The 24,968-nt window shown below is 42.6% G+C and overlaps 1 protein-coding gene across 1 annotated transcript in view; it reads left to right on the top strand.

Annotated features, from left to right (window-relative positions):
• The window catches only part of ADCY10 (adenylate cyclase 10), a 93,217-nt gene that overhangs the window by 50,344 nt on the left and 17,905 nt on the right, over positions 1 to 24,968 (top strand). Inside the window, exons 19-24 of the mRNA XM_069548397.1 lie at positions 9,453 to 9,734; positions 9,856 to 10,146; positions 16,835 to 16,904; positions 17,471 to 17,702; positions 19,568 to 19,675; positions 20,187 to 20,368. Of these exons, the coding sequence (XP_069404498.1) occupies positions 9,453 to 9,734; positions 9,856 to 10,146; positions 16,835 to 16,904; positions 17,471 to 17,702; positions 19,568 to 19,675; positions 20,187 to 20,368 (1,165 nt within the window). The remainder of the gene's footprint in view (positions 1 to 9,452; positions 9,735 to 9,855; positions 10,147 to 16,834; positions 16,905 to 17,470; positions 17,703 to 19,567; positions 19,676 to 20,186; positions 20,369 to 24,968) is intronic.

Genomic DNA, 24,968 nt, shown 5'->3' with positions numbered 1-24,968 from the left:
TTCTATGCATATGTTGATTTCTTTTTTGATTTCTTCTGTGATTTGTTGGTTATTCAGAAGCGTGTTGTTCAGCCTCCATATGTTGGAATTTTTAATAGTTTTTCTTCTGTAATTGAGATCTAATCTTAATGCATTATGGTCAGAAAAGATGCTTGGAATGATTTCAATTTTTTTGAATTTATCAAGGCTAGATTTATGGCCCAGGATGTGATCTATCCTGGAGAAGGTTCCGTGAGCACTTGAGAAAAAGGTGAAATTCATTGTTTTAGGGTGAAATGTCCTATAGATATCAATTAGGTCCAACTGGTCTATTGTATCATTGAAAGTTTGTGTTTCTTTGTTAATTTTCTGTTTAGTTGATCAGTTCATAGGTGTGAGTGGGGTATTAAAGTCTCCCACTATTATTGTGTTATTGTTAATTTCCCCTTTCTTACTTGTTAACATTTGTCTTACATATTGTGGTGCTCCTATGTTGGGTACATATATATTTATAATTGTTATATCTTCTTCTTGGATTGATCCTTTTTTAAATTAAATTTTATTTTTACTTTATTTTACTTTACAATACTGTATTGGTTTTGCCATACATTGACATGAATCCACCACGGGTGTACATGCGTTCCCAAATAAGATTGATCCTTTGATCATTATGTAGTGGCCTTCTTTGTCTCTTTTCACAGCCTTTGTTTTAAAGTCTATTTTATCAGATATGAGTATAACTACTATTGCTTCCTTTTGGTCTCTATTTGCATGGACTATCTTTTTCCAGCCCTTCGCTTTCAGTCTGTATGTGTCCCTTGTTTTGAGGTGGGTCTCTTGTAGACAACATATATAGGGGTCTTGTTTTTGTATCCATTCAGCCAGTCTTTGCCTTTTGGTTGGGGCATTCAACCCATTTACGTTTAAGGTAATTATTGATAAGTATGATCCTGTTGCCATTTACTTTACTGTTTTGGGTTTGGGTTTATATACCCTTTTTGTGTTTCCTGTCTAGAGAATATCCTTTAGCAATTGTTGGGGAGCTGGTTTGGTGGTGCTGAATTCTCTCAGCTTTTGCTTGTCTGTAAAGCTTTTGATTTCTCCTTCATATTCGAATGAGATCCTTGCTGGGTACAGTAATCTGGGCTGTAGGTTATTTTCTTTCATCACTTTAAGTATGTCTTGCCATTCCCTTTGGCTTGAAGAGTTTCTATTGAAAGATCAGCTGTTATCCCCTTGTGTGTTATTTGTTGTTTTTCCCTTGCTGCTTTTAATATTGTTCTTTATGTTTGATCTTTGTTAATTTGATTAATATGTGTCTTGAGGTGTTTCGCCTTGGGTTTATCCTGTTTGGGACTCTCTGGGTTTCTTGGACTTGGGTGATTATTTCCTTCCCCAATTTAGGGAAGTTTTCAACTATTATCTCCTCAAGTATTTTCTCATGGTCTTTCTTTTTGTCTTCTTCATCTGGGACTCCTATAATTCGAATGTTGGAGCATTGCATATTGTCCTGGAGGTCTCTGAGATTGTCCTCATTTCTTTTAATTCGTTTTTCTTTTTTCCTCTCTGATTCATTTATTTCTACCATTCTATCTTCTATTTCACTAATCCTATCTCCTGCCTCCGTTATTCTACTATTTGTCACCTCTAGAGTGTTTCTGATCTCATTTATTGCATTATTCATTATATATTGACTCTTTTATTTCTTCTAGGTCCTTGTTAAACCTTTCTTTCATCTTCTCAATCCTTGTCTCCAGACTATTTATCTGTGATTCCATTTTGATTTCAAGATTTTGGATCATTTTCACTATCATTATTTGGAATTCTTTATCAGGTAGATTCCCTATCTCTTCCTCTTTTGTTTGGTTTGGTGGGCATTTCTCCTGTTCCTTTACCTGCTGGGTATTCCTCTGTCTCTTCATCTTGTTTATATTGCTGCGTTTGGGGTGGCCTTTCTGTATTCTGGCAGTTTGTGGAGTTCTCTTTATTATGGAGTTTCCTCACTGTGGGTGGGGTTGTATCAGTGGCTTGTCAAGGTTTCTTGGTTAGGGAGGCTTGTGTCGGAGTTCTGGTGGCTAGAGCTGGATTTCTTCTCTCTGGAGTGCAATGAAGTGTCCAGTAATGAGTTATGAGATGTCAATGGTTTTGGAGTAACTTGAGCTGCCTGTATATTGAAGCTCAGGGCTGTGTTCCTGTGTTGCTGGAGAATTTGTGTGGTATGTCTTGCTCTGGAACTTGTTGGCCCTTGGGTGGTGCTTGGTTTCAGTGTAGGTATGGAGGCGTTTGATGAGCTGTCAATTAATGTTCCCTGGAGTCAGGAGTTCTCTGATGTTCTCAGGATTTGGACTTAAACCTCCTGCTTCTGGTTTTCAGTTTTATTTTTATAGTAGCGTGAAGACTTCTCCATCTATACAGCACCAATGATAAAACATCTAGGTTAGAGATGAAAAGTTTCTCCACATTGAGGGACACCCAGAGAGGTTCACTGAGTTACATGGAGAAGAGAAGAGGGAGGGGGGATTTAGAGGTGACTGGAATGAGATGAGGTGGGATCAGAAGAAGAGAGAGCAAGCTAGCCAGTAATCACTTCTTTATGTGCGCTCCACTGTCTGGACCGCTCAGGGATGTTCATGGAGTTATACAGGGAAGAGGAGAGGGAGGAAGGAGACAGAGGTGGCCAGGAGGGTAAAAGAGGGAAATGAAAAGGAGAGAGGTAGATCCAGCCAGTAAACAGTTCCCTAAATGTTCTCCAGCGTCTGGAACACACAGAGATTCACAGAGTTGGGTAGAGAAGAGAAGGGGGAGGGAGGAGACAGAGGCAACCTGGTGGAGAAAAAGGAGAGTCCAAAGGAGAAGAGAGCAGTCAAGCCAGTAATCTCGCTCTCAAGTAAAAATGGGTACCAAAGATTGGGTTTTTGAAGGTACAAAATTGATAACAAATACCAAAAAGCAAAGATTAAAAATCTAGAGTAGAGGTTGGATTTTCAAAATTACAATTTTAAAGAAAAGAAGAAGAGGAAAGAAAAAACAAACAAAAAAAGTCACAAGAATTATTAAAAAAACAACAACCACAAAAAAATATATATATATGGCATTTGCTTTAAGAACTTAAAAATTTAAAAATGCTAAAGTAAAAAAAAAAAAAAGAATGATCGTAAAAATGGTAAAGGTATACCTGGAACTTTCTCTGGTGTTATTGTGGGCAGTGTGGGGTCAGTTCATTTTCGGATAGTTCCTTGGTCTGGCTTATATTTCTCAAGATCTATACATCCAAGGCGGTTCCCTCTGTTTTAGCTTCTTCTGTTTGCTGGTCTCTTCAGTGTCTGTTTTCCACTCTGACACAAGGGGGACGGTGGTAGACGCTTTTTTATTTTATTTTTTTAGGCTCACTTGTTCAATCGCGCTGTGGGGAGGGAGGGATGCTGCAAACAAATAACACTGGCGTGTGCTCCTAGTGTCTCAGCCACGCTGGGCCTGCCCCCGCTCACAGCGCACACCACTCAGGCTCTAGGTTGCTCTGCCGGGAACCGTCTGAGGCCGGCCCTGGGCTGCATGCACCTCCCTGGTCTAAGCCGCTCAGGCTTAGGCACTCAGGTAGTCCTCAGAGGCGCAGACTCGTTGGGCCTGCGTATTGTGCCCTTCCCAGGTCTGAGCAGCTCGGGTGTTTGGCGAGCGCGGTCGCTGCGACTTATCGCCTTTCCCGTCCCTGCTGCTCAGTTTTCTGGGTGTACAACTGGAGCCCCTTCTTAGGCAGACAGTGACTGTCCAGAACCCCAAGAAGTCTTAGCAAAGAAGCTTGCTTGCAGTTTGGAAGTTAATGTTTCTCTGTGGCTGCGATTGCCCCATTCCAGCCCTTCTGGCTCTGGCTGCCTGTCACCAGAGGGGGATGGTCTGCAGCTGGCTAATTCTGTTCCATCCTTTGTTCTGTGTGTGGTCCTGGTGGTGTCTTATGTTAGAGCTTTTTGCGTGGTAGCTATCCCACAGTCTGGTTTGCTAGGCCAAGTTAGTTCGCTCTGATTACGCTCGGGGCATTCGGGCCGATCCTTACTCTAAGCAATGCAGCCCGCACCTCCCTGCCCAGCCCTTGCTTGCTAGTGGTGGATGCAGGTGTCTGTGCTGCTTCTCCGCTGGGGGAGTTACTGTTGGGCTTGTAATCTGTTGCTTTTAATTATTTATTTATTTATTTTTCCTCCCTGTTGTGTTGCCCTCTGTGCTTCCAAGGCTTGCCACAGACTTGGCAGCAAGAGTGTTTCCTGGTGTTTGGAAACTTCTCTCTTTTTAAGATTCCCTTCCTGGGAAGGAGCTCCCTCCCTACCTCTTTTGTCTCTTTTTTCCATCTTTTATATTTTTTCCTACCTGTTTTTGAAGACAATGATCTGCTTTTCTGGGTGCCTGATGTCCTCTGCCAGCATTCAGAAGTTGTTCTGTGAAGTTTACTCAGCATTGAAATGTTCTTTTGATGAATTTGTGAGGGAGAAAGTGGTCTCCCCGTCCTATTCCTCCACCATGTTAGGACTGCGCCACCCTGGTGTTCATTTTCTAGGACCTAGATCTTCCCCTTGCTTTCTTTAGGATGCTTCAACAAAGGAGAAAGTGAGAGGGTAACAGACAGGAAGGCCAGGGGTCTCCAAACAGAGGAAATAGGCTGCAATGTCAGACATTTTTTCCTCTCTCTCTTAAGTGGCAGGAGGAAACAAACTACAAGTGTTAGATATTTTTCCCCTTCTCTGTACAAATTTAAAAGGAGGTTTCTTTTAAAATTCTGTGTTGCCATGACAACACCTGGTTCTACCTGAACTTAACTTTTCTCAAACCTTGAGCTAACCAATGCGTTTTTCTTATGGAGATGTTTTTCTTAAGCTATGTTAATGAACTATGTAAGTGAGTAAGTAAGTGAAGTCGCTCAGTCGTGTCTGACTCTTTGCGACCCCATGGACTGTAGCCTACCAGGCTCTTCTGTTCATGAGATTTTCCAGGCAATAGTACTGGAGTGGATTGCCATTTCCTTCTCCCGTGGATCTTCCCGACCCAGGGGTCGAACCTGGGTCTCCCACAGTTTAGACAGACTCTTTACCGTCTGAGCCACCAGGGAAGTCCCAATGAACTATGTATTTATCCTAAACTGTCTTCAAGTTGGTTCTGCCTAAGACTCAAAACTGACTTGACAAACGAGTATGTTTTACTCATGCAAATATTCTCTTAAGCTATGCTAATAAGGGGCTTCCCTGGTGGCTCAGAGGTTAAAGCGTCTGCTCTGCAATGAGGGAGACCTGGGTTTGATGCCTGGGTCAGGAAGATCCCCTGGAGAAGGAAATGGCAATCCAATCCAGTATTCTTGCCTGAAGACTTCCATGGCCAAAGAAGCCCGGTGGGCTACAGTTTGTGGGGTCACAAAGAGTCGGACATGACTGAGCAACTAACAGACACACACAGTAGCTACATAACATCTGGCTGAAGACTAGCAGGAGGGGCAGTCTTTCTGCCCCCTTCTGATGTCTATGTCAGAAGCTTTCTCTATCGCTTTCATACTTTAATAAAACTTTATTACACAAAAGCTCTGAGCGATCAAACCTCATCACTGGCCCTGGATTGAATTCTTCTCCTCCGAAGGCCAAGAATCCCAGCATCTTGCACAGCTCAGCAACAACCTTTCAAAAGGAAGATAGAAGACTGCCTTTATCAGTTTCATGTTACCTAGGCAATGGGAAGGCTCCATGGTAGGCTTGCTTTTCCTTTTCTAAATAGAAGCCACCTTCCCCCTGTGCATATTCTGGAGTTTGATTTGAACAAGGTTTTATTCAACTGCATAGAAGAATGATGTATAGTACATTTGCAATTAGCAGAAATCAAATAATGAGAGAGAAAATCTAACACTGATACTTTTTCTCGTCATCTACTTCTGAAATGACAAACAAGGGAATTTATAACACGGATGTACTGTTATTCATTTCAATAGAAACTAATTTCAAGCAGTGTTCTAGTATACATTGAGCTCAGGTGCATGCAATCTATGGAATGTTCAAATGTTTAGTAGAAGGATGAGACCTCAAGTTCTCAGTCTTCAAAACAGCATGATTTGTGTTTCATTCACTATGTCTACTAAAGTAGCAATGTAGACTAATTTGGTTTCTTTTAACCAGCATTTTTTTATTGAAGAAATTGATTTACATACAATATGTGTTAATTTCTACTGTACAACAAAGTGATTTTTGTTATATATATACATTTATATACAAAGTATATATATATATATATGTGTATATATATATTTATATACATGCTAAGTGGTAAGTTGCTTCAGTCATGTCCAACTGTGTGACCCCATGGACAGCAGCCCACCAGGCTCCTCCATCCACAGGATTCTCCAGGCAGGAATACTGGAGTGGGGTGCCATTTCCTTCTCCAATTTATATACATATAAATACACAAATACAGCCACATAATACAGTATTAAAAAAGTATATAATTGTTTTTATTTATATACATATATGTATACACCCCACTCCAGTATTCTTGCCTGGAAAATCCCATGGATGGAGGAGCCTGGTAGGCTGCAGTTCATGGGGTCGCTAGGAGTCGGACACGACTGAGCGACTTCACTTTCACTTTTCACTTTCATGCACTGGCAAAGGAAATGGCAACCCACTCCAGTGTTCTTACCTGGAGAATCTCAGGGATGGGGGAGCCTGGTGGGCTGCCGTCTCTGGGGTCACACAGAGTCGGACAAGACTGAGGCGACTTAGCAGTAGCAGTAGCATGTGGCTTGCAGGATCTTAGTTCCCCAACCAGGGATTTAACCCAAGCCATTTCAGTGAAAACCCAGAAATCTAACAAGTAGACTTCCAGGGAATTTCCACATTATTTTTTCTATTATGGTTTATTCAGCCAGTTCAGTTCAGTTCAGTCGCTCAGTCGTGTCCGACTCTTTCCGACCCCATGAATCGTAGCACACCAGGCCTCCCTGTGCATCACCGTCTCCCGGAATTCACTCAAACTCACGTCCATCGAGTCAGAGATGCCATCCAGCCATCTCATCCTCTGTCATCCCCTTTTCCTCCTGCGCCCAATCCCTCCCAGCACCAGTCTTCTCCAATGAGTCAACTCTTCGCATGAGGTGGCCAAAGTACTGGAGTTTCACCTTTAGCATCATTCCTTCCAAGGAACACCCAGGGCTGATCTCCTTTAGAATGGACTGGTTGGATCTCCTTGCAGCCCCAGGGACTCTCAACAGTCTTCTCCAACACCAACGGTCAAAAGCATCAATTCTTCGGCACTCAGCTTTCTTCATAGTCCAACTATCACATCCATACATGACCACAGGAAAAACCATAGTCTTGACTAGATGGACCCTTGTTGGCAAAGTCATGTCTCTGCTTTTGAATATGCTATCTAGGTTGGTCATAACTTTTCTTCCAAGGAGTAAGCGTCTTTTAATTCCATGGTTGCAGTCACCATCTGCAGTGATTTTGGAGCCCCCCAAAAATAAAGTCTGACACTGTTTCCACTGTTTCCCCATCTATTTCCCATGAAGTGATGGGACCAGATGCCATGATCTTCGTTTTCTGAATGTTGAGCTTTAAGCCAACTTTTTCACTCTCCTCTTTCACTTTCATCAAGAGGCTTTTGAGTTCCTCTTCACTTTCTGCCATAAGGGTGGTGTCATCTGCATATCTGAAGTTATTGATATTTCTCCTGGCAATCTTGATTCCAGCTTGTGCTTCTTCCAGTCCAGCATTTCTCGTTTCTCATGATGTACTCTGCATAGAAGTTAAATAAGCAGGGTGACAATATACAGCCTTGACGTACTTCTTTTCCTATTTGGAACCAGTCTGCTGTTCCATGTCCAGTTCTAACTGTTGCTTCCTGACCTGCATATAGGTTTCTCAAGAGGCAGGTCAGGTGGTCTGGTATTCCCATCTCTTTCAGAATTTTCCACAGTTTATTGTGATCCACACAGTCAAAGGCTTTGGCATGACACAGTCTCTGAACTTGGCAAGAATACACAGAAGAACTGTACAAAAAAGGTCTTCATGATCAAGATAATCACGATGGTGTGATCACTCACCTAGAGCCAGTCATCCTGGAATGTGAAGTCAAGTGGGCCTTAGAAAGCATCACTACGAACAAAGCTAGTGGAGGCGATGAAATTCCAGTTGAGCTATTTCAAATCCTGAAAGATGTTGCTTTGAAAGTGCTGCACTCAATATCCCAGCAAATTTGGAAAACTCAGCAGTGACCACAGGACTGGAAAAGGTCCGTTTTCATTCCAATCTCAAAGAAAGGCAATGCCAAAGAATGCTCAAACTACCGCACAATTGCACTCATCTCATACACTAGTAAAGTAATGCTCAAAATTCTCCAAGCCAGGCTTCAGCAATATGCGAACCGTGAACTTCCAGATGTTCAAGCTGGTTTTAGAAAAGGCAGAGGAACCAGAGATCAAGTTGCCAACATCTGCTGGATCATTGAAAAAGCAAGAGAGTTCCAGAGAAACATCTATTTCTGCTTTATTGACTATGCCAAAGCCTTTGACTGTGTGGATCATAATAAACTGTGGAAAATTATGGTTTATTATAGGATATTAAATATAGTTCTCTGTGCTATACAGTAGGACCTTGTTGTTTATTCATTCTCCATATAAAAGCTTACACCTGCTATCCCTACTCACATCTGGACCAGCTTGGTTTCTACAGTGTTCTGTGGACAGGTTGAAGAGTTCATATTTTGTCCTGATGTGGGTGATGCAATAGAAGGACATACTGGTCAAGATTCCAGGAAGTTATGTGACTTCTGATACGCAAGCTTAGATAAGAAGATGGAATTGGAGCTAGGAGCTCTCTGCCACTTGGTCTTGATCATAGAGCTAATAATGAGTTGTCACAAGAATAAATGAATGCTGGAGCAGATAGAGAAATTTTATTGCCAGGAAGTTCCAGGAGAAAGGGTAGCTAGCGAAGAAGATAGAGAATAACCTGCTGGAGAAGTCATGATAGAACATGGAAGTCAGGCCCTGCTCCTTTTTATTTTTTTGGGTGTACTGTGCAGTTTGTAGGATCTTAATTCCCCAACCAGGGATTGAACCCAGGCTTTTGGCAGTGAAAGCCCGGAAACCTAACCACTGAACTGACAGGGAATTCCTGGGTCCTGCTCCTTCTGACCACTGTGGCCTACCATCACCTCTCCTCTTCTCACACACCCCTGTCACATTTTAACACAAAATCAGAACACCTTGAAATTGATCTTATTGCCATGGCCAATGGGATATGCATATTTTTAGGTCATAGCATCACCATCTTTTGTACTCCTGAGTGCTATCTGCTAAGTAGGTACTAAGCAAATACTTCTTTTGGCTCAGCTCAACTGGGTATAGTTTTGTGAACAAGAACTGTAGAGCTGAACAGTTGTCCATCTCTAGAATGCATTTGATAAAGACAGATGACTAATTCCCTATTTGTGTGGCTTTCTACCTGCAGAAATCTCTCTGGTCCAGCTGGATAGCATGAGCCTGTCCCACCAGATGTTGGTGAGATGTGCTGCCATCATTGGCCTAACTTTCACTACAGAGCTGTTGTTTGAGATTCTCCCTTGTTGGGACATGAAGATGATGATCAATGCCCTGGCAACCCTTGTGGAATCCAACGTCTTTGATTGTTTCCAGAATGGCAAGGAGCTCCGAATGGCCCTAGAAAAGAATGCAGCTTCATTTGAGGCGAATTATCGATCCCTTTCTCTGATGCCACTCATTGAAGGAATGGGTGAGTAGAGCCTGGAAATGAATCATAGTTCCTTCAGTTTAAGGCACATCTTGATAAAGGAATGGTCTGTGTTTTGTAGCAGAGGCTGACGTATTGTCTACGGTGTCTCTGTCCTCTCTAGACCATGGTGAGGAGGAAGAGCTCCGTGAGCTGGAAAGTGAGGTGATTCAGTGCCACATCATTCGATTCTGCAGCCCAGTGATGCAGAAAACAGCCTATGAGCTGTGGTTGAAGGACCAGAAGAAAGCAATGCACTTGAAATGTGCCCGCTTTCTGGAAGAAAACGCCCACAGGTGTGACCCCTGCCGAAGTGGAGACTTCGTCCCCTTTCATCACTTTGCAGTGGATATCCGGCTCAACACTTTGGACTTGGATACCATTAGGAAGATGGTTAAGTCCCATGGATTTCGAAGTAAACTTTTTTCATTCCTAATTAGTCCTAATTATGGAGAAGGCAATGGCATCCCACACCAGTACCCTTGCCTGGAAAATCCCATGGGCAAGGGAGCCTGGTGGACTGCAGTCCATGGGTTCGCTAAGAGTCAGACATGACTGAGCGACTTCACTTTCACTTTTCACTTTCATGCATTGGAGAAGGAAATGGCAACCCGCTCCAGTGTTCTTGCCTGGAGAATCCCATGGATGGGGGAGCCTGGTGGGTTGCTGTCTATGGGGTCACACAGAGTCGGACACAACTAAAGCGACTTAGCAGCAGCACCATTCCTGGGGAAAACAAAGGCAAGACCTAGAAGGAGCAGATCTAGACCATGAGGGTTTCAAGCCCTCTTCTGGCTCAGACACCACAAATGATGAGACTTAAGCAGTGTAGGCCAGTGAGGCAGGGCGAGTTGAGGAGTGTACATGCAACTGAGTTGGCAGACCCAGTCTCACTGTGAGACTGTCAGGATGGATATGGGGATAAGGACTCTGGTAGAAATGAGGTAGGACTGGAGCTCAAATTATAATTTCCAAAGGGGTAAAACAGATGATCACATCAAGGGGTGAAACCCAAGGAGGGGACCATGACCCAAGAGGGAGTAATGTTTCTTGGCAGATAAGAATGCTGTTGCTCTGTGTAGTTTGAAACAAGGTTCCAGTAGAAAAAGAGTATGAGTGGGAGAGAATTAGCCAGGACTAAACAGGTCAGGGTCCCAGAAAAGAGGGCTTGGGTTCAGAACAGGGATTCATGATGTTAAAATTTGTACCAAGTACCTAGATACAATAAATGTTGCAATCTAAAGTGAGGCAAATAGATGAATGTGGTGACAAATAAAATGTACAGACAAAGGAAATAGTTGAGAGTCAGTTATTATCTTGGATCCTTCATCCACATTCAAGACATGAAATGAGGAAGAGTGTGGAGAGGGCTAGGATTTGTGGGGAGATTTGGCAAGAACTGAGGAGTAACTTTTTCACTCTCCTCTTTGACTTTCATCAAGAGGCTTTTTAGTTCCTCTTCACTTTCTGCCATAAGGGTGGTGTCATCTGCATATCTGAGGTTATTGATATTTTTCCCGGCAATCTTGATTCCAGCTTGTGCTTCTTCCAGCCCAGCGTTTCTCATGATGTACTCTGCATATAAGTTAAATACGCAGGGTGACAATATACAGCCTTGATGTACTCCTTTTCCTATTTGGAACCAGTCTGTTGTTCCATGTCCAGTTCTAACTGTTGCTTCCTGACCTGCAAACAGGTTTCTCAAGAGGCAGGTCAGGTGGTCTGGAAATAGATAAGGAAACAGTGGAAACAGTGTCAGACTTTATCTTTTTGGACTCCAAAATCACTGCAGATGGTGACTGCAGCCATGAAATTAAAAGATGCTTACTCCTTGGAAGGAAAGTTATGACCAACCTAGATAGTATATTGAAAAGCAGAGACATGACTTTGCCAACAAAGGTCCGTCTAGTCAAGACTATGGTTTTCCCAGTGGTCATGTATGGATCACCGAAGAATTGGATGCTTTTGAACTGTGGTGTTGGAGAAGACTCTTGAGAGTCCCTTGGACTGCAAGGAGATCCAACCAGTCCATTCTAACCAGGGCCATTCTTCAGCCCTGGGTGTTCTTTGGAAGGAATGATGCTAAAGGTGAAACCTCAGTACTTTGGCCACCTCATGTGAAGAGTTGACTCATTAGAAAAGACTCTGATGCTGGGAGGGATTGGGGGCAGGAGGAAAAGGGGACGACAGAGGATGAGATGGCTGGATGGTATCACCGACTTGATGGAAGTGAGTTTGAGTGAACTTCGGGAGATGGTGATGGACAGGGAGGCCTGGCGTGCTGCGATTCATGGGGTCGCAAAGAGTCGGACATGACTGAGCTACTGAACTGAACTGAGCTGAACTGAGGAGTAACTATGTACCCCCAAGTGTAGGAAGGTGTCTCCTTTGAAGTTAGTTGGAGGACACAGGAAACCTAATGAAGCCAAAGTGCCTTGTGGCTGAAACAGGATCAACTTTCCCTCCCAGAGTTTGGGAAAGGATATATTTATCCCATAAATCAGATATAACTCACCTGGGAGAAAAAGTCAGCCTGCTGCCATTTTAAGTTGCTCCCAAGAGTACCCCTAAGAGTGTGAGAGGACCCCTAGTAGTGGAGTGCTGGAATAAAACAAACATTAAGAGAGCAGGCAATGGAGAGCTAAAGAAGATGCATGACCAGATCAAGGTAGCTTCAGTGAAGGGTCCCCACGTAGGGCTACAGTCAAAGCACCAGAGAAAGTATTCATAGGAAAGAGTTCACTGACAGAGATAAAAGGGAAAGAATATTCCAGACTCTATGGAATCAGTGAGTCTTACTTTACAAATACATATATAATATAAATATGTATGTTTTAATTAATTTACTTATTTGGTGAGGAGTAAAATCAGCTGGCAGCTAGCAGACAGGTCAATTGGAGCAGAGGTGATCTTCAGCAGGCTGGCTAGGGCCACCAGAGAAAACAATTTGAGTTATTTCAGGTTCTCCAAAGTACCTTAACTTTCACTCTGGAGCATATATGGTGGGATGTCTCTGAGAAATGTTTGCTGATGTCCATTCATCAGCACCTTCAGCTGAGTGACACTCAGTCCAGTTCAGTTCAGTCGCTCAGTCGTGTCCGACTCTTTGCGACCCCATGAATCGCAGCACGCCAGGCCTCCCTGTCCATCACCATCTCCTGGAGTTCACTCAGACTCATGTCCATCGAGTCCGTGATGCCATCCAGCCATCTCATCCTTGGTCATCCCCTTCTCCTCCTGCCCCCAATCCTTCCCAGCATCAGAGTCTTTTCCAATGAGTCAACTCTTCGCATGAGGTGGCCAAAGTACTGGAGCTTCAGCTTTAGCATCATTCCTTCCAAAGAAATCCCAGGGTTGATCTCCTTCAGAATGGACTGGTTGGATCTCCTTGCAGTCCAAGGGACTCTCAAGAGTCTTCTCCAACACCACAGTTCAAAAGCATCATTTCTTCGGTGCTCAGCTTTCTTCACAGTCCGACTCTCACATCCATACATGACCACAGGAAAAACCATAGCCTTGACTAGATGGACCTCAGTCAGCAAAGTAATGTCTCTGCTTTTGAATATACTATCTAGATTGGTCATAACTTTTCTTCCAAGGAGTAAGTGTCTTTTAATTTCACAGCTGCAGTCACCATCTGCAGTGACTTTCGAGCCACAAAAAATAAATTCTGACACTGTTTCTACTGTTTCCCCATCTATTTGCCATGAAGTGATGGGACCAGATGCCATGATCTTTGTTTTCTGAATGTTGAGCTTTAAGCCAACTTTTTCCCTCTCCTCTTTCACTTTCATCAAGAGGCTTTTTAGCTCCTCTTCACTGAGGCTAGGGCTCAACTATCTCCCTTATCAGAATTTTTCACCTATTTAGAAGGATATCAACTAGATATCTTTAAATAGAGACATTTTTTAGATTTCCTGAAAGCTTCACCATAAAAACAATAGTCCCAAGACCTACTGTCCTGCATTCGTATGTTCAGTAGTTCTTCTCATTTTTTTTTAAGATTTTTTTTTTTTTTTGGTGTGGACCATTTTCAGTGGTTTTATATGGATATGAAAGTTGGACCATAAAGAAGGTTGAGCACCAAAGAATTGATGCTTTCAAATTGTGGTGCTGGAGAAGACTCTTGAGAGTCCTTGGAGTGCAAGGAGATCAAACCAGTCAATCCTAAAGGAAATTACCCTGAATATTCATCAAAAGGACATCAGTGATACTAAGCTCCAGTACTTAGTCCATGTGATGCAAAGAGCCAACTCACTGGGAGAAACGTTGTTGCCGGGAAAGATTGAGGGCAGGAGGAGAAGGGGGCGACAGAGGATGAGATGGTTGGATGGCATCACCAACTCAATGAACATGAGTTTGAGCAAAATATGGGAGATAGTGAAGGACAGGGAAGCCTGGTGTGCTGCAGTCCATAGGGTCACAAAAACTCAGAGAGGACTTAGCCACTAAATAACAACAAAATTTTAAAAATCTTGTATTGAATATTGCAATATTGCTTATGTTGTTTTTGTTGGCCACGAGGCATGTGAGATCTTAGCTCCCCAACCAGGGATGGAACCTGCACCCTCTGCTTTGGAAGGTGAAGTCTTAACTGCTGGACCATGAGGGAAGTCACAAGGACATATATTTTTAACTTAGCTCTTCTTTCTAGTCATTACCTCCAAATGCTAAGTGATATATTAATGCTGCTTTAAAAAAAATCAGATTCTGACATCACCTGTTTTAGTCTTGCTATGGTAGGTGAAAATCTAACTGTATTACACCACTCTTGGCACCTCTCTCCCAATATTGTTATACTATCATTAGATAAATGAATCAGGTATCTACATTATTAAGACTATGTAACTGCTATTATAGAACTAAGTAATATACTGTGAATAGATTTCTTAACAAAAGTTTATTTTTCCTACAGTTTTTATGAAATTTTCTTTTTGCAATGTCTTTGCTATAATATCCTGTTTCAGTCTTAGCTGAAAGACAAAAACAAAGACATTTGTTATCTCCAAATCTCCCCTAAGTGTGAGGTATGCTTTTAAGTAATACTGGAAAAGGGCATGTTAGTACCGTACAAGTTTCAAGAACACAGTACTAGGTATGAATCAGACAGTGAAGAAGCTGATTCCCTTTTCAATTCTTTGTCAATCCTGACGTCCTTCCTAAAAACTTATTTTCTAAGTTTTGATCCATTCTAAGGATGGACAACCCACAGGCCCCCTGCTGGGTTCTTTCCTTCCACTTGCTCCACCTAATTCTTCAGGGACCTCTCCTCTCATTCCTTTGATCTTCTCAATATGCGATTTTCTCATTCAACATTTCATTTACTCATTTCGTAAATATTTATTGAGTTTCTTGTATGTGCCAGAAGTTGTTCTAGGCACAGCGATACAGCAGAAGGAGCCAGCAAAATGGGCAGTGGGCAGCCAGTGAGGAAAGAAATCAAGGGAATGGGTATTACAGAAGCTGGTAAAAGCAAGGAGAGGTCAGTTGTTGCAAATGCTGCCAAGAGGTATAATGAGATGCAGACAAAAATGTAATGTTTGGATTTGGCAACTTGTTTTTACTGGTAACTCTAACAAGAAAGTTTTAGAGGAGTAGGAGGATAAAGGCATAATTCAGTTTATTCAGGTTCTATTCACTAGAGATGAACTAGACAGCAGACTAGGAAAGTGAAAGTCGCTCAGTTGTGTCTGATTCTTTGCAACCCCATGGACTATACAGTCCATGAAATTCTCCAGGCCAGAATACTGGAGTGGGTAGCCTTTCCCTTCTCTGGGAATCTTCCCACCCCAGGAATGGAACTGGGGTCTCCTGCATTGCAGACAGACTCTTTACCAACTGAGCTATCAGGAAGCCAGACAGCAGACTAGGAGACGTAGACAAATCAATCCTTACACAGTATGATAAAGGATGATGATAGAGGCTGAATGGGGTCACTGGACACACAAGTTGGGGCACTAACTCTAAGGGGCAAAAGCAGAGAAGGCTTTCAGAAGAAGGTGGTAGTAGATGCTCAGACTGCATTTTATAAATTAAAAGATCTGTGGAGTAGTGCATTTATCTTGGAGTCCAGAGACCTCTATCGCCAACAGATGTATGATCTGAGACAAGTCCCTTCTGCTCTCTCTAGGATTCTTCCTTCTCCTCGAATGGAGAAGTGGCTGGATTCAACAATCCTCATTTGTTTTCTGTTTAAAAATCTTTATGGAATTTTCTAACCTATTGCAGTCTGGATAGACTGAAGGTTTTAAATTCAAGGCTCTCTGCCCTTAAGTAATTCCCCTTTGGAAGGTATTCCATTAAATGTCTATTTCTCTGTTAGAAGCTGACATCATTTTCTTCAGCATCATTAATTTATACTTTGAGTTGTGCTTAGTCGCTTTAGTTGTGTCCAACTCTTTGTGACCCCATGGGATTCAGCCTGCTAGGTTCCTCTGTCCATGGGGATTCTCCAGGCAAGAATACAGGAGTGGGTTGCCATGCCCTCTTCCAGGATACTTTTAATAAATTATGATTGTGTTATCATCTAAAACAAATCCCAATATTTCAGTGGGTTAGCACAATAGAATGATAGTTTTTTCCTGTCCAGGTAATGATCCAATGAGCATTTTGACAATGAGCCTTGTTCACAGTCAGTCAGGGACCCAGGCTCCTTCTGTGTTGTGGGTTTGCTTTCCCTTAGATCTCCACAATTAATTTGTTTTCCTGTGAAAGGAGAAGGTGGTGAAGATATCTAACCATCTCAGTTCAGAGGTGACATATATTATTTTTGATGGAATCATATTTTTAAACTTAACACATGGCTTCACTTAAGAGTGAATGGAGAGTGATTGTAATAGGAGGAAATTCCGTGGTGGCCCAGTGGTTAGGACTTACTCAGTGCTTTCACTGCCATGGGCTGGGAATGGAGACCCTGCAAGCTGCACAGCATGACAGGGACCAAAAAGGAAAAAGAAAAAGATGCAAAAGGGACTGAGAAATGTAGATCCTGGCTAGGCAACAACAGTTTTATTGTGGAAGGGGAACAGGAAGCTTCAGTATATCCCAGACATCTCTGCCACGTGATCATGTCAATACAACTCACTTGTTTGTTTATTTTCCAGCTGAAGAAGAGACCACTTTTTCAAGAACAGAGACTTCTAAGAAATCTGAAATAGTTTCTGAAAATCTCAGGTACAGTCATCTATAATTGTTTAGAAAGTAGAGCATGAACAATTGGCATTAAATTTGGACCGTTGTTAGAATTATTTGTTTGGTCAGTACTCTGGCTCTTTAAGGCACAAGTCAGAGGGTTATGTTTGAAGTCTAATCAGTCATTATGTAACTGAGCAGGATCCTGATGGGCCCTTCCCAAGACAGACCGCAGCACCCCACCCCAGCCCATGTCCTCTGCTGTATGTAATGGCTCTCTGAAAATACGTAGATAGTAGTATCTGATTCATACTTCCTGAGTTATTTGACAGATGCTAAAACCTACCAAATGGAGGAAATCTACATTAGATTTTCTTTTTTTTTTTCTGTCCACACTGTGTGGCATGTGGGATCTTGTTTTCCTGACTAGGGATGGAACTTGAGCTCCCTGCAGTGGAAGCTCGGAGTCTAAACCACTATACCACCAGGCAAGTCCCTACATTAGGTTTTCTTATCTTGCTCTTTTATTTGTTTTAAAAACTATTTTCATATCAAATCCTATCTATATCTACAAGTTATTACTCCTATTTATTTCTGCATTTGGACAGTTCTGAAGAAATAAGAGAAAAGATCTTGAGTTTCTTTGATATCATTATAACAAAAATGAGGACATCTGAAGATGACGTCATCCCTTTGGAATCTTGCCAGTGTGAGGAGATCCTAGAGATTGTCATCATGCCTCTGGCTCACCATTTTCTTGCTTTGGGAGAAAACAACAAAGCCTTATATTACTTCCTAGAACTTGTGTCTGCTTATCTTGTCTTGGGTGATAATTATATGGTAAGCTGTTTCTACTCAGATCACCTCCATCCTTGAGACAACTTATAGACCAGAGAGCCAGAAGGGAAGCTCTAGTGTTTTTTTTGTTTTGTTTTGTTTATTGCTTCGTGTTCTTGATTCCTGCCAGTACCCTCTTCCTTTGAAAATCAAATTGCTCAGAAGGCAAATGACCTGAGTTTGAAAAAAGTCAGAACAAACTGCAACTACCATTATACATTATATTCCCACCTTTAAAAATTTGCTATGGATTGTCTACCTATATGAGACTCTGGTCTCAACTATTCAGTTTCAGTAGAGACTTCCTCAGTAATGTCCCAGTTGCGTTTGCCCTCTGTCTTCTCCAAATATCTGTCAGCACAATACCTGTAGGTCTTTGAATAAGAACAAATCTAGTTTTACTCTTGTGATTTCTGAAGGGGCCCACTCACTTCAGGTAATTTGTGCTAAATTATCATACATACCTTTAGGCTACTAGTGAATGTTTCTCCAGGATAAATGTAAATAAGTTTCAGGGCAATACGCCCTTAGAAATGTGGGGATTTGATACATATAATTACATGAAAGAATTCATTGTTAAGTTGGGAAGCCCGGAACTGAATAAGGATAAACAGGTTTCTGTACTACAGATACTCAGAGCCTTTATATGCTAAGATACACAGAAATCTCCTGAAGGTTGGGCTAGGACTGGGACGGACTATTTCTCTTAAACTTATTTGACCTTAGATCACTTTTCATAGAGTAGCTGGCTGGACTAAGCTTCCATGAACTCATTTGAGGAAATGTCTTTCTGGGCCTTGCTTCATCAGACTTCCAGCCAGCTTCAGGAAGAGCTTCCCACACCTGAGCAGCCATGGTTGCCACCCTTCATGCCTGCACTGGTGGACCAATCCAGATTTTATAGTTGTGGCTTACTTAATCCCTACATCTCAGATTTATATAAGATTTTTTAATTAAACTATTAAAAATGTCAGTAAGCTCTGGTTCTCTCAAGTATTTTGAAGGAAAGCCTCCTGTATGTATTTTATACACATATGTGAAGGAGAGGGTGATGTGGCCAGTGAATCCCAGAAAGAGAAGGTTTAGGTAGCCTCGGGGGCCAACTTGCTGAGCCTGTGCTCACCCGCATCTCTCTACAGGGAGTGATGAATGTTCAGGAAAACAATGATTGGAAGCAGAGCCTAGGGCAGAGTTCTGCAATGTGCCATTTGCATCCCACTCTCCCAGCAAAGAAACCTTGTCCCCCTCTTTCAGCCTTCTGCACATACCACTTAGACTGGTTGAGACGTGGGGACATTGTCTCACCTTATTTCACTCTTCAAGTCTGAGCTTGCCTTTGTGTTCACATGTGCCAAGACTCTTAATGATGTTCCATTAAAGATGAAGTGACAAAGATTGTTCAGGGCCTTAACTTTCTCTTCTACCTCCCAAAGATGGCCCTGACCAGAAAAAAAATGGAAACACTTCATAATTCATTCGTAAGTAGAGACTGGCCTTCATGGATGTGGCAATGGTCTCAGAAGCCATGAGTACATAGCTGGAAATAGGGAAGCTGGGGATGGAAGTACTCAAAGAGGGAAACTGCCCTGGGGAAAATTTCAGGTAAGATGTCTTACATGACAACATGAGGAAAGGAGGTGATTTCTAGGTTCATGAGAGATTCAGTGACCAAGATGAATGTGAAGGTGATATGTATCTTCAGCAGGAACTTTCTCCACCCCTCCTTTCTGATCAGGGGCTAAAGGTAGAGATGGAATCAGGAGCTGGAGGGGTCCTGACTCTCTTCCTTCAGTAGAGTCTGGGGCAATGGCCTCTGTGGTCCTGATCCCTGTTGACGAAACACTTTCTGCTCCTTGTGCTGGTTGCAGGCTTACCTATATTTGAATGAGGGAGAGAGGTTGCTGAAAATTCTCAAGAAGGACAAATCTTGGAGTAAGACTTTTGAATGGGCTACCTTTTTTACCCTCAAAGGTCAGGTAAGAAATCATTAGAAACATCATTAATCTGTTACTTATCACTGGGACTTTATATAGAAGTAATAGAAGTCATCCCTATACTTTCTGCATCCTCCTCCCATCCTCTGCCACAGATCTTTTCCAAGACTCCAGGATCCCAAGCCCTGGGACTCAAACCTCCTCACCATCAATTTCTGCAGCAAGAGCTTCCTTAGCCTCTCAGTGACAGCTTTATGAAATATTTTTTGTAACGACCTCCAAAAAAGGGACAGGAATAAGTAAACATTTTCTCAGAGGTAGATTATGAAGGATGAGGATGCACAATCCTAGTCATTCAACCATCCTTCCACAGATATATCCAAGAAACATTTCAGATTATGCCAAGCTCAGGGGGATTTTTTTTTTCCTAGGCTTTACATTACTTAAAAAAAAAAAAAAAAAGATTCCTAAATTACTTATTTTTGGAACATATAAACCAAGCTTGGAATCATCGCCTTTTTCTTTCCTTTCTTCCCCTTTCTTCTTCTTCTAGGTCTGTTTCAACATGGGCCAGATGGTGCTTGCCAAAAAAATGCTGAGGAAGGCTCTGAAGTTCCTCAATAGAATCTTTCCTTACAACTTAATCTCCTTGTTTCTCCAGACTCGGGTAGAAAAAAACAGACACTTTCATTATGTGAATCAGAATCAACAGGCCCAAGAGAGCTCCCCTCCAGGGTAAGGAAAGAACTGCAGAGAGCTAGGGGTCATCTCACTCCCCAAAAGGAGAGAGACCTACACATAGTCCAACAGTCCCCAAAGAGTGGGCCTCTAACAGGTGCAAGGAGTCCAAGTGGCTCACTAGTGAGGGAAAGGTCGTGGGGCTCCCAGGCCAGGGCTGGGTTGCCTCAGAACAACTTAATAGGCAGCTTTTGCCAAAAGGAGTTCAGGTGACAAAGACTTAAAGGAGCCCTCTGCAAGATGGGCTCCAGTGCCTCCCCTACTCATCTCACCCACTAACCCCTTGGCTATCCATGTTTCAGTGGGAATCTGCACCCCTGCTCCTAGAGCCTCAGTCAAAAGTCATCGTCCAATTCAATGCTAAAACCCTGGGTATTGTCCCCGCCCCAGAGAAAGATGGCAGGTCCTGCAGACATCTGCTAAAAGACAAAATGGCCCACCCATTTTTGTATCTCCATAGATAGAAAAATCTGTGGGTTACAGAGGGTATCTATCGATCAAGATTATACCATTAAGACCTGTACATTTCAACATGTAAATTTTATCTATAAAAGAACTACAAAGAATAATGTGGTGGCGTAGGGGAGGGATACAGTGAGTAAAAGAACAGATGCAATGATAATGTTGATAGTTGTTGAAGCTGAATGCTGGGTACATGTACCTCATATTTTTTTGTTTTATTGTGTATGTTTAAAATTTTCCACATCAAACTTTTTATAATATATTCTACCTACCTAGGAATTCATACCAAAAGAGGTGTCACCTAGTTGGGGATCTGGAGAACTGACAGATGATCTGTTCCACCGTGGGAGAGGCCAGTAGCAATATTCCTACAGGTTCTGCCAGAGATACAAATATCTATGTCTATGAGCAAATGGCTGCAATCCTTTTGCAACCTCACCAAAAACTGCCTTCCCCAGTTTCCTGAAAGTCCCTTCTTGACTGGGGTAGGGTGGAGGGGGACAGGGTTGGAAATGAGGTGGAGCTGAGCCCCTTTGCAGGATGGGGTCAGGCTCCTGAGAATCTAAAGCCTGCTGCCTCAGAGGATGCCAGGAGACAGGCAGGGAGAGGCTCAGCAGAGATCTCTCTGAGAGATAAGAGAGAACTGAAGTTTGGGTCACAGAGAGTTGTCAGATGAAATAAAGGATGCCTAGTTAAATTTGAAGTTCAGATCAATAATGAATGATTTTTTTGTTTAGTATACATTGTATCACACAAGATATTTAAGGCATATGCACTTTAAAAGAATTATTTTGAAATTCAGATTTAACTCAGCATCCTATATTTTCATTCCCTAAATCCAAAAAGCCTAATATACAGCCCCATTTTGTAAAGGAATAAGAAGTACCTGCACAAGAGGAGAAGGTGAAAAATTGATGATCAGGAAGAAAGTACAGAGCTTAAAACACTCTCCAGTCAAAAGGTTCTCATCTCAAAAATAAGGACACAAAGAAATACCTTTGATGTCAGAGTTTCCATAGCTTCATGAACTCCCTGTTATAAGGGATTTTACAGGACTGGAAAAGGTCAGTTTTCATTCCAATTCCAAAGAAAGGCAATGCAAAAGAATGCTCAAACTACCACACAATTGCACTCATCTCACATGCTAGTAAAGTAATGCTCAAAATTCTCCAAGCCAGGCTTCAGCAATATGTGAACCGTGAACTCCCTGATGTTCAAGCTGGTTTTAGAAAAGGCAGAGGAACCAGAGATCAAATTGCCAACATCCGCTGGATCGTGGAAAAAGCAAGAGAGTTCCAGAAAAACATCTATTTCTGCTTTATTGACTACGCCCAAGCGTTTGACTGTGTGGATCACAATAAACTGTGGAAAATTCTGAAAGAGATGGGAATACCATACCACCTAACCTGTCTCTTGAGAAATCTGTATGCAGGTCAGGAAGCAACAGTTAGAACTGGACATGGAACAACAGACTGGTTCCAAATAGGAAAAGGAGTGCGTCAAGGCTGTATATTGTCACCCTGCTTATTTAACTTCTATACAGAGTACATCATGAGAAACGCTGGACTGGAAGAAACACAAGCTGGAATCAAGATTGCCAGGAGAAATATCAATCACCTCAGATATGCAGATGACACCACCCTTATGGCAGAAAGTGAAGAGGAGCTAAAAAGCCTCTTGATGAAAGTGAAAGAGGAGAGGGAAAAAGTTGGCTTAAAGCTCGACATTTGGAAAACGAAGATCATGGCATCCAGTCCCATCACTTCATGGGAAATCGATGGGGAGACAGTGGAAACAGTGTCAGACTTTATTTTGGGGGCTCCAAAATCACTGCAGGTGGTGACTGCAGCCATGAAGTTAAAAGATGCTTAGTCCTTGGAAGAAAAGTTATGACTAACCTAGATAGCATATTCAAAAGCAGAGACATTACTTTGCCGACTAAGGTCTGTCTAGTCAAGGCTATGGTTTTTCCTGTGGTCATGTATGGATGTGAGAGTTGGACTGTGAAGAAAGCTGAGCACCGAAGAATTGATGCTTTTGAACTGTGGTGTTGGAGAAGACTCTTGAGAGTCCCTTGGACTGCAAGGAGATCCAACCAGTCCCTTCTGAAGGAGATCAGCCCTGGGATTTCTTTGGAGGGAATGATGCTGAAGGTGAAACTCCAGTACTTTGGCCACCTCATGCGAAGTGTTGACTCATTGGAAAAGACTCTGATGCTGGGAGAGATTGGGGCCAGGAGGAGAAGGGGACAACCAAGGATGAGATGGCTAGATGGCATCACGGACTCGATGGACGTGAGTCTGAGTGAACTCCGGGAGTTGGTGATGGACAGGGAGGCCTGGCGTGCTGCGATTGATGGGGTCGCAAAGAGTCGGACACGACTGAGCGACTGAACTGAACTGAGCTGATGTTTCCTTAGAACCTTTAAAAAAAAATTTCCACAACAGAATGAATGTTGTCAGTGTCTGAACTGAGAGTACCTGGAGTTCTTCATTACGAATTTCTAGGATAGGGACTTCCCTGCTGATCCAGTGTCTAAGACCCTGTATCCCAATGCATCGGGGGCCTGAGTTTGATCCCTTGTCAGGGAACTAGATTCCATATGCTGCAACTAAACTGAGACTCTGTACAGCCAAATAAATAAATATTCTTAAAAAAAAAACTCTCTAGGATATCTTTCTTCCTTCTCAATTTTATTTAAAGTATCTTTCTCAATAGCTATTTATAATTATATTTTGTTTTCTTGGCTTTGTTAAATTACTAATACTGTAGGCAGTTTAGGGTCCCATTTTTAACACAAACAGAAAAGATTGGGGGCTGCATTATCAATTAAATGATTTTGGAGGCTGAGACTGTCCCCAAACATTCTCGGTAGGTGGTCAGTCATCCTTTCTTGAATAATTCCAGCACAGGAAGTTCACCATCTCCTGCGACATTCCATCCCATAGTCAGAATGTGGTTTAGTCTGTTTGGATTGCTATGACAAAATGCCACAGGCTGGGTAGCTTATTAACAGCAGATTATTGCTCACGGTTGTGGAGGCTGGAAGTCTGAGGTCCTAGTGTCAGTATAGTGAGGCCAGGGCCCTCTTAAGACTTTTGTCATATCCACACTTGGGGGAAAGGGGCCAGGAAGTTTTATAAGAGCTCTAATCTCATTAAAGAAGGTTCCACTAATCATAACCGAATCGTGTCCTAAAGGCCCCACTACTAATCCTGTCACTTTTCAGTTCAGTCAGTTCAGTCAGTCGCTCAGTCGTGTCCGACTTTGCGACCCCAGGAATCGCAGCACACCTCGCCTCCCTGTCCATCACCAGCTCCCGGAGTTCACCCAAACTCATGTCCATCGAGTCGGTGATGCCATCCAGCCATCTCATCCTCTGTCGTCCCCTTCTTCTCCTGCCCCCAATCCTTCCCAGCATCAGAGTCTTTTCCAGTGAGTCAACTCTTCGCATGAGGTGGCCAAAGTACTGGAGTTTCACCTTCAGCATCATTCCCTCCAAAGAAATCCCAGGGCTGATCTCCTTCAGAATGGACTGGTTGACTCTCCTTGCAGTCCAAGGGACTCTCAAGAGTCTTCTCCAACACCACAGTTCAAAGGCATCAATTCTTCAGCGCTCAGCTTTCCTCACAGTCCAACCCTCACATCCAAACATGACCACTGGAAAAACCATAGCCTTGGCTAGATGGACCTTAGTCGACAAAGTAAGGTCTCTGCTTTTGAATATACTATCTAGGTTGATCATAACTTTTCTTCCAAGGAGTAAGCGTCTTTCAATTTCATGGCTGCAGTCACCATCTGCAGTGATTTTGGAGCCCCCAAAATAAAGTCTGACACTGTTTCCACTGTCTCCCCATCGATTTCCCATGAAGTGATGGGACCTGATGCCATGATCTTGATTTTCTGAATGTTGAGCTTTAAGCCAACTTTTTCACTCTCCTCTTTCACTTTCATCAAGAGGTTCTTTAGTTCTTCTTCACTTTCTCCTATAAGGGAGGTGTCATCTGCATATCTGAGGTGATTGATATTTCTCCCGGCAATCTTGATTCCAGCTTGTGCTTCATCCAGTCTGGCATTTCCCATGATGTACTCTGCGTAGAAGTTAAATAAGCAGGGTGACAATATACAGCCTTGA

The sequence above is a fragment of the Ovis canadensis genome, chromosome 1, assembly GCF_042477335.2.
Source record: "Ovis canadensis isolate MfBH-ARS-UI-01 breed Bighorn chromosome 1, ARS-UI_OviCan_v2, whole genome shotgun sequence".
In the NCBI taxonomy this organism is placed as follows: Eukaryota; Metazoa; Chordata; class Mammalia; order Artiodactyla; family Bovidae; genus Ovis; species Ovis canadensis.
This window is presented reverse-complemented; position numbering and strand designations above follow the sequence as displayed.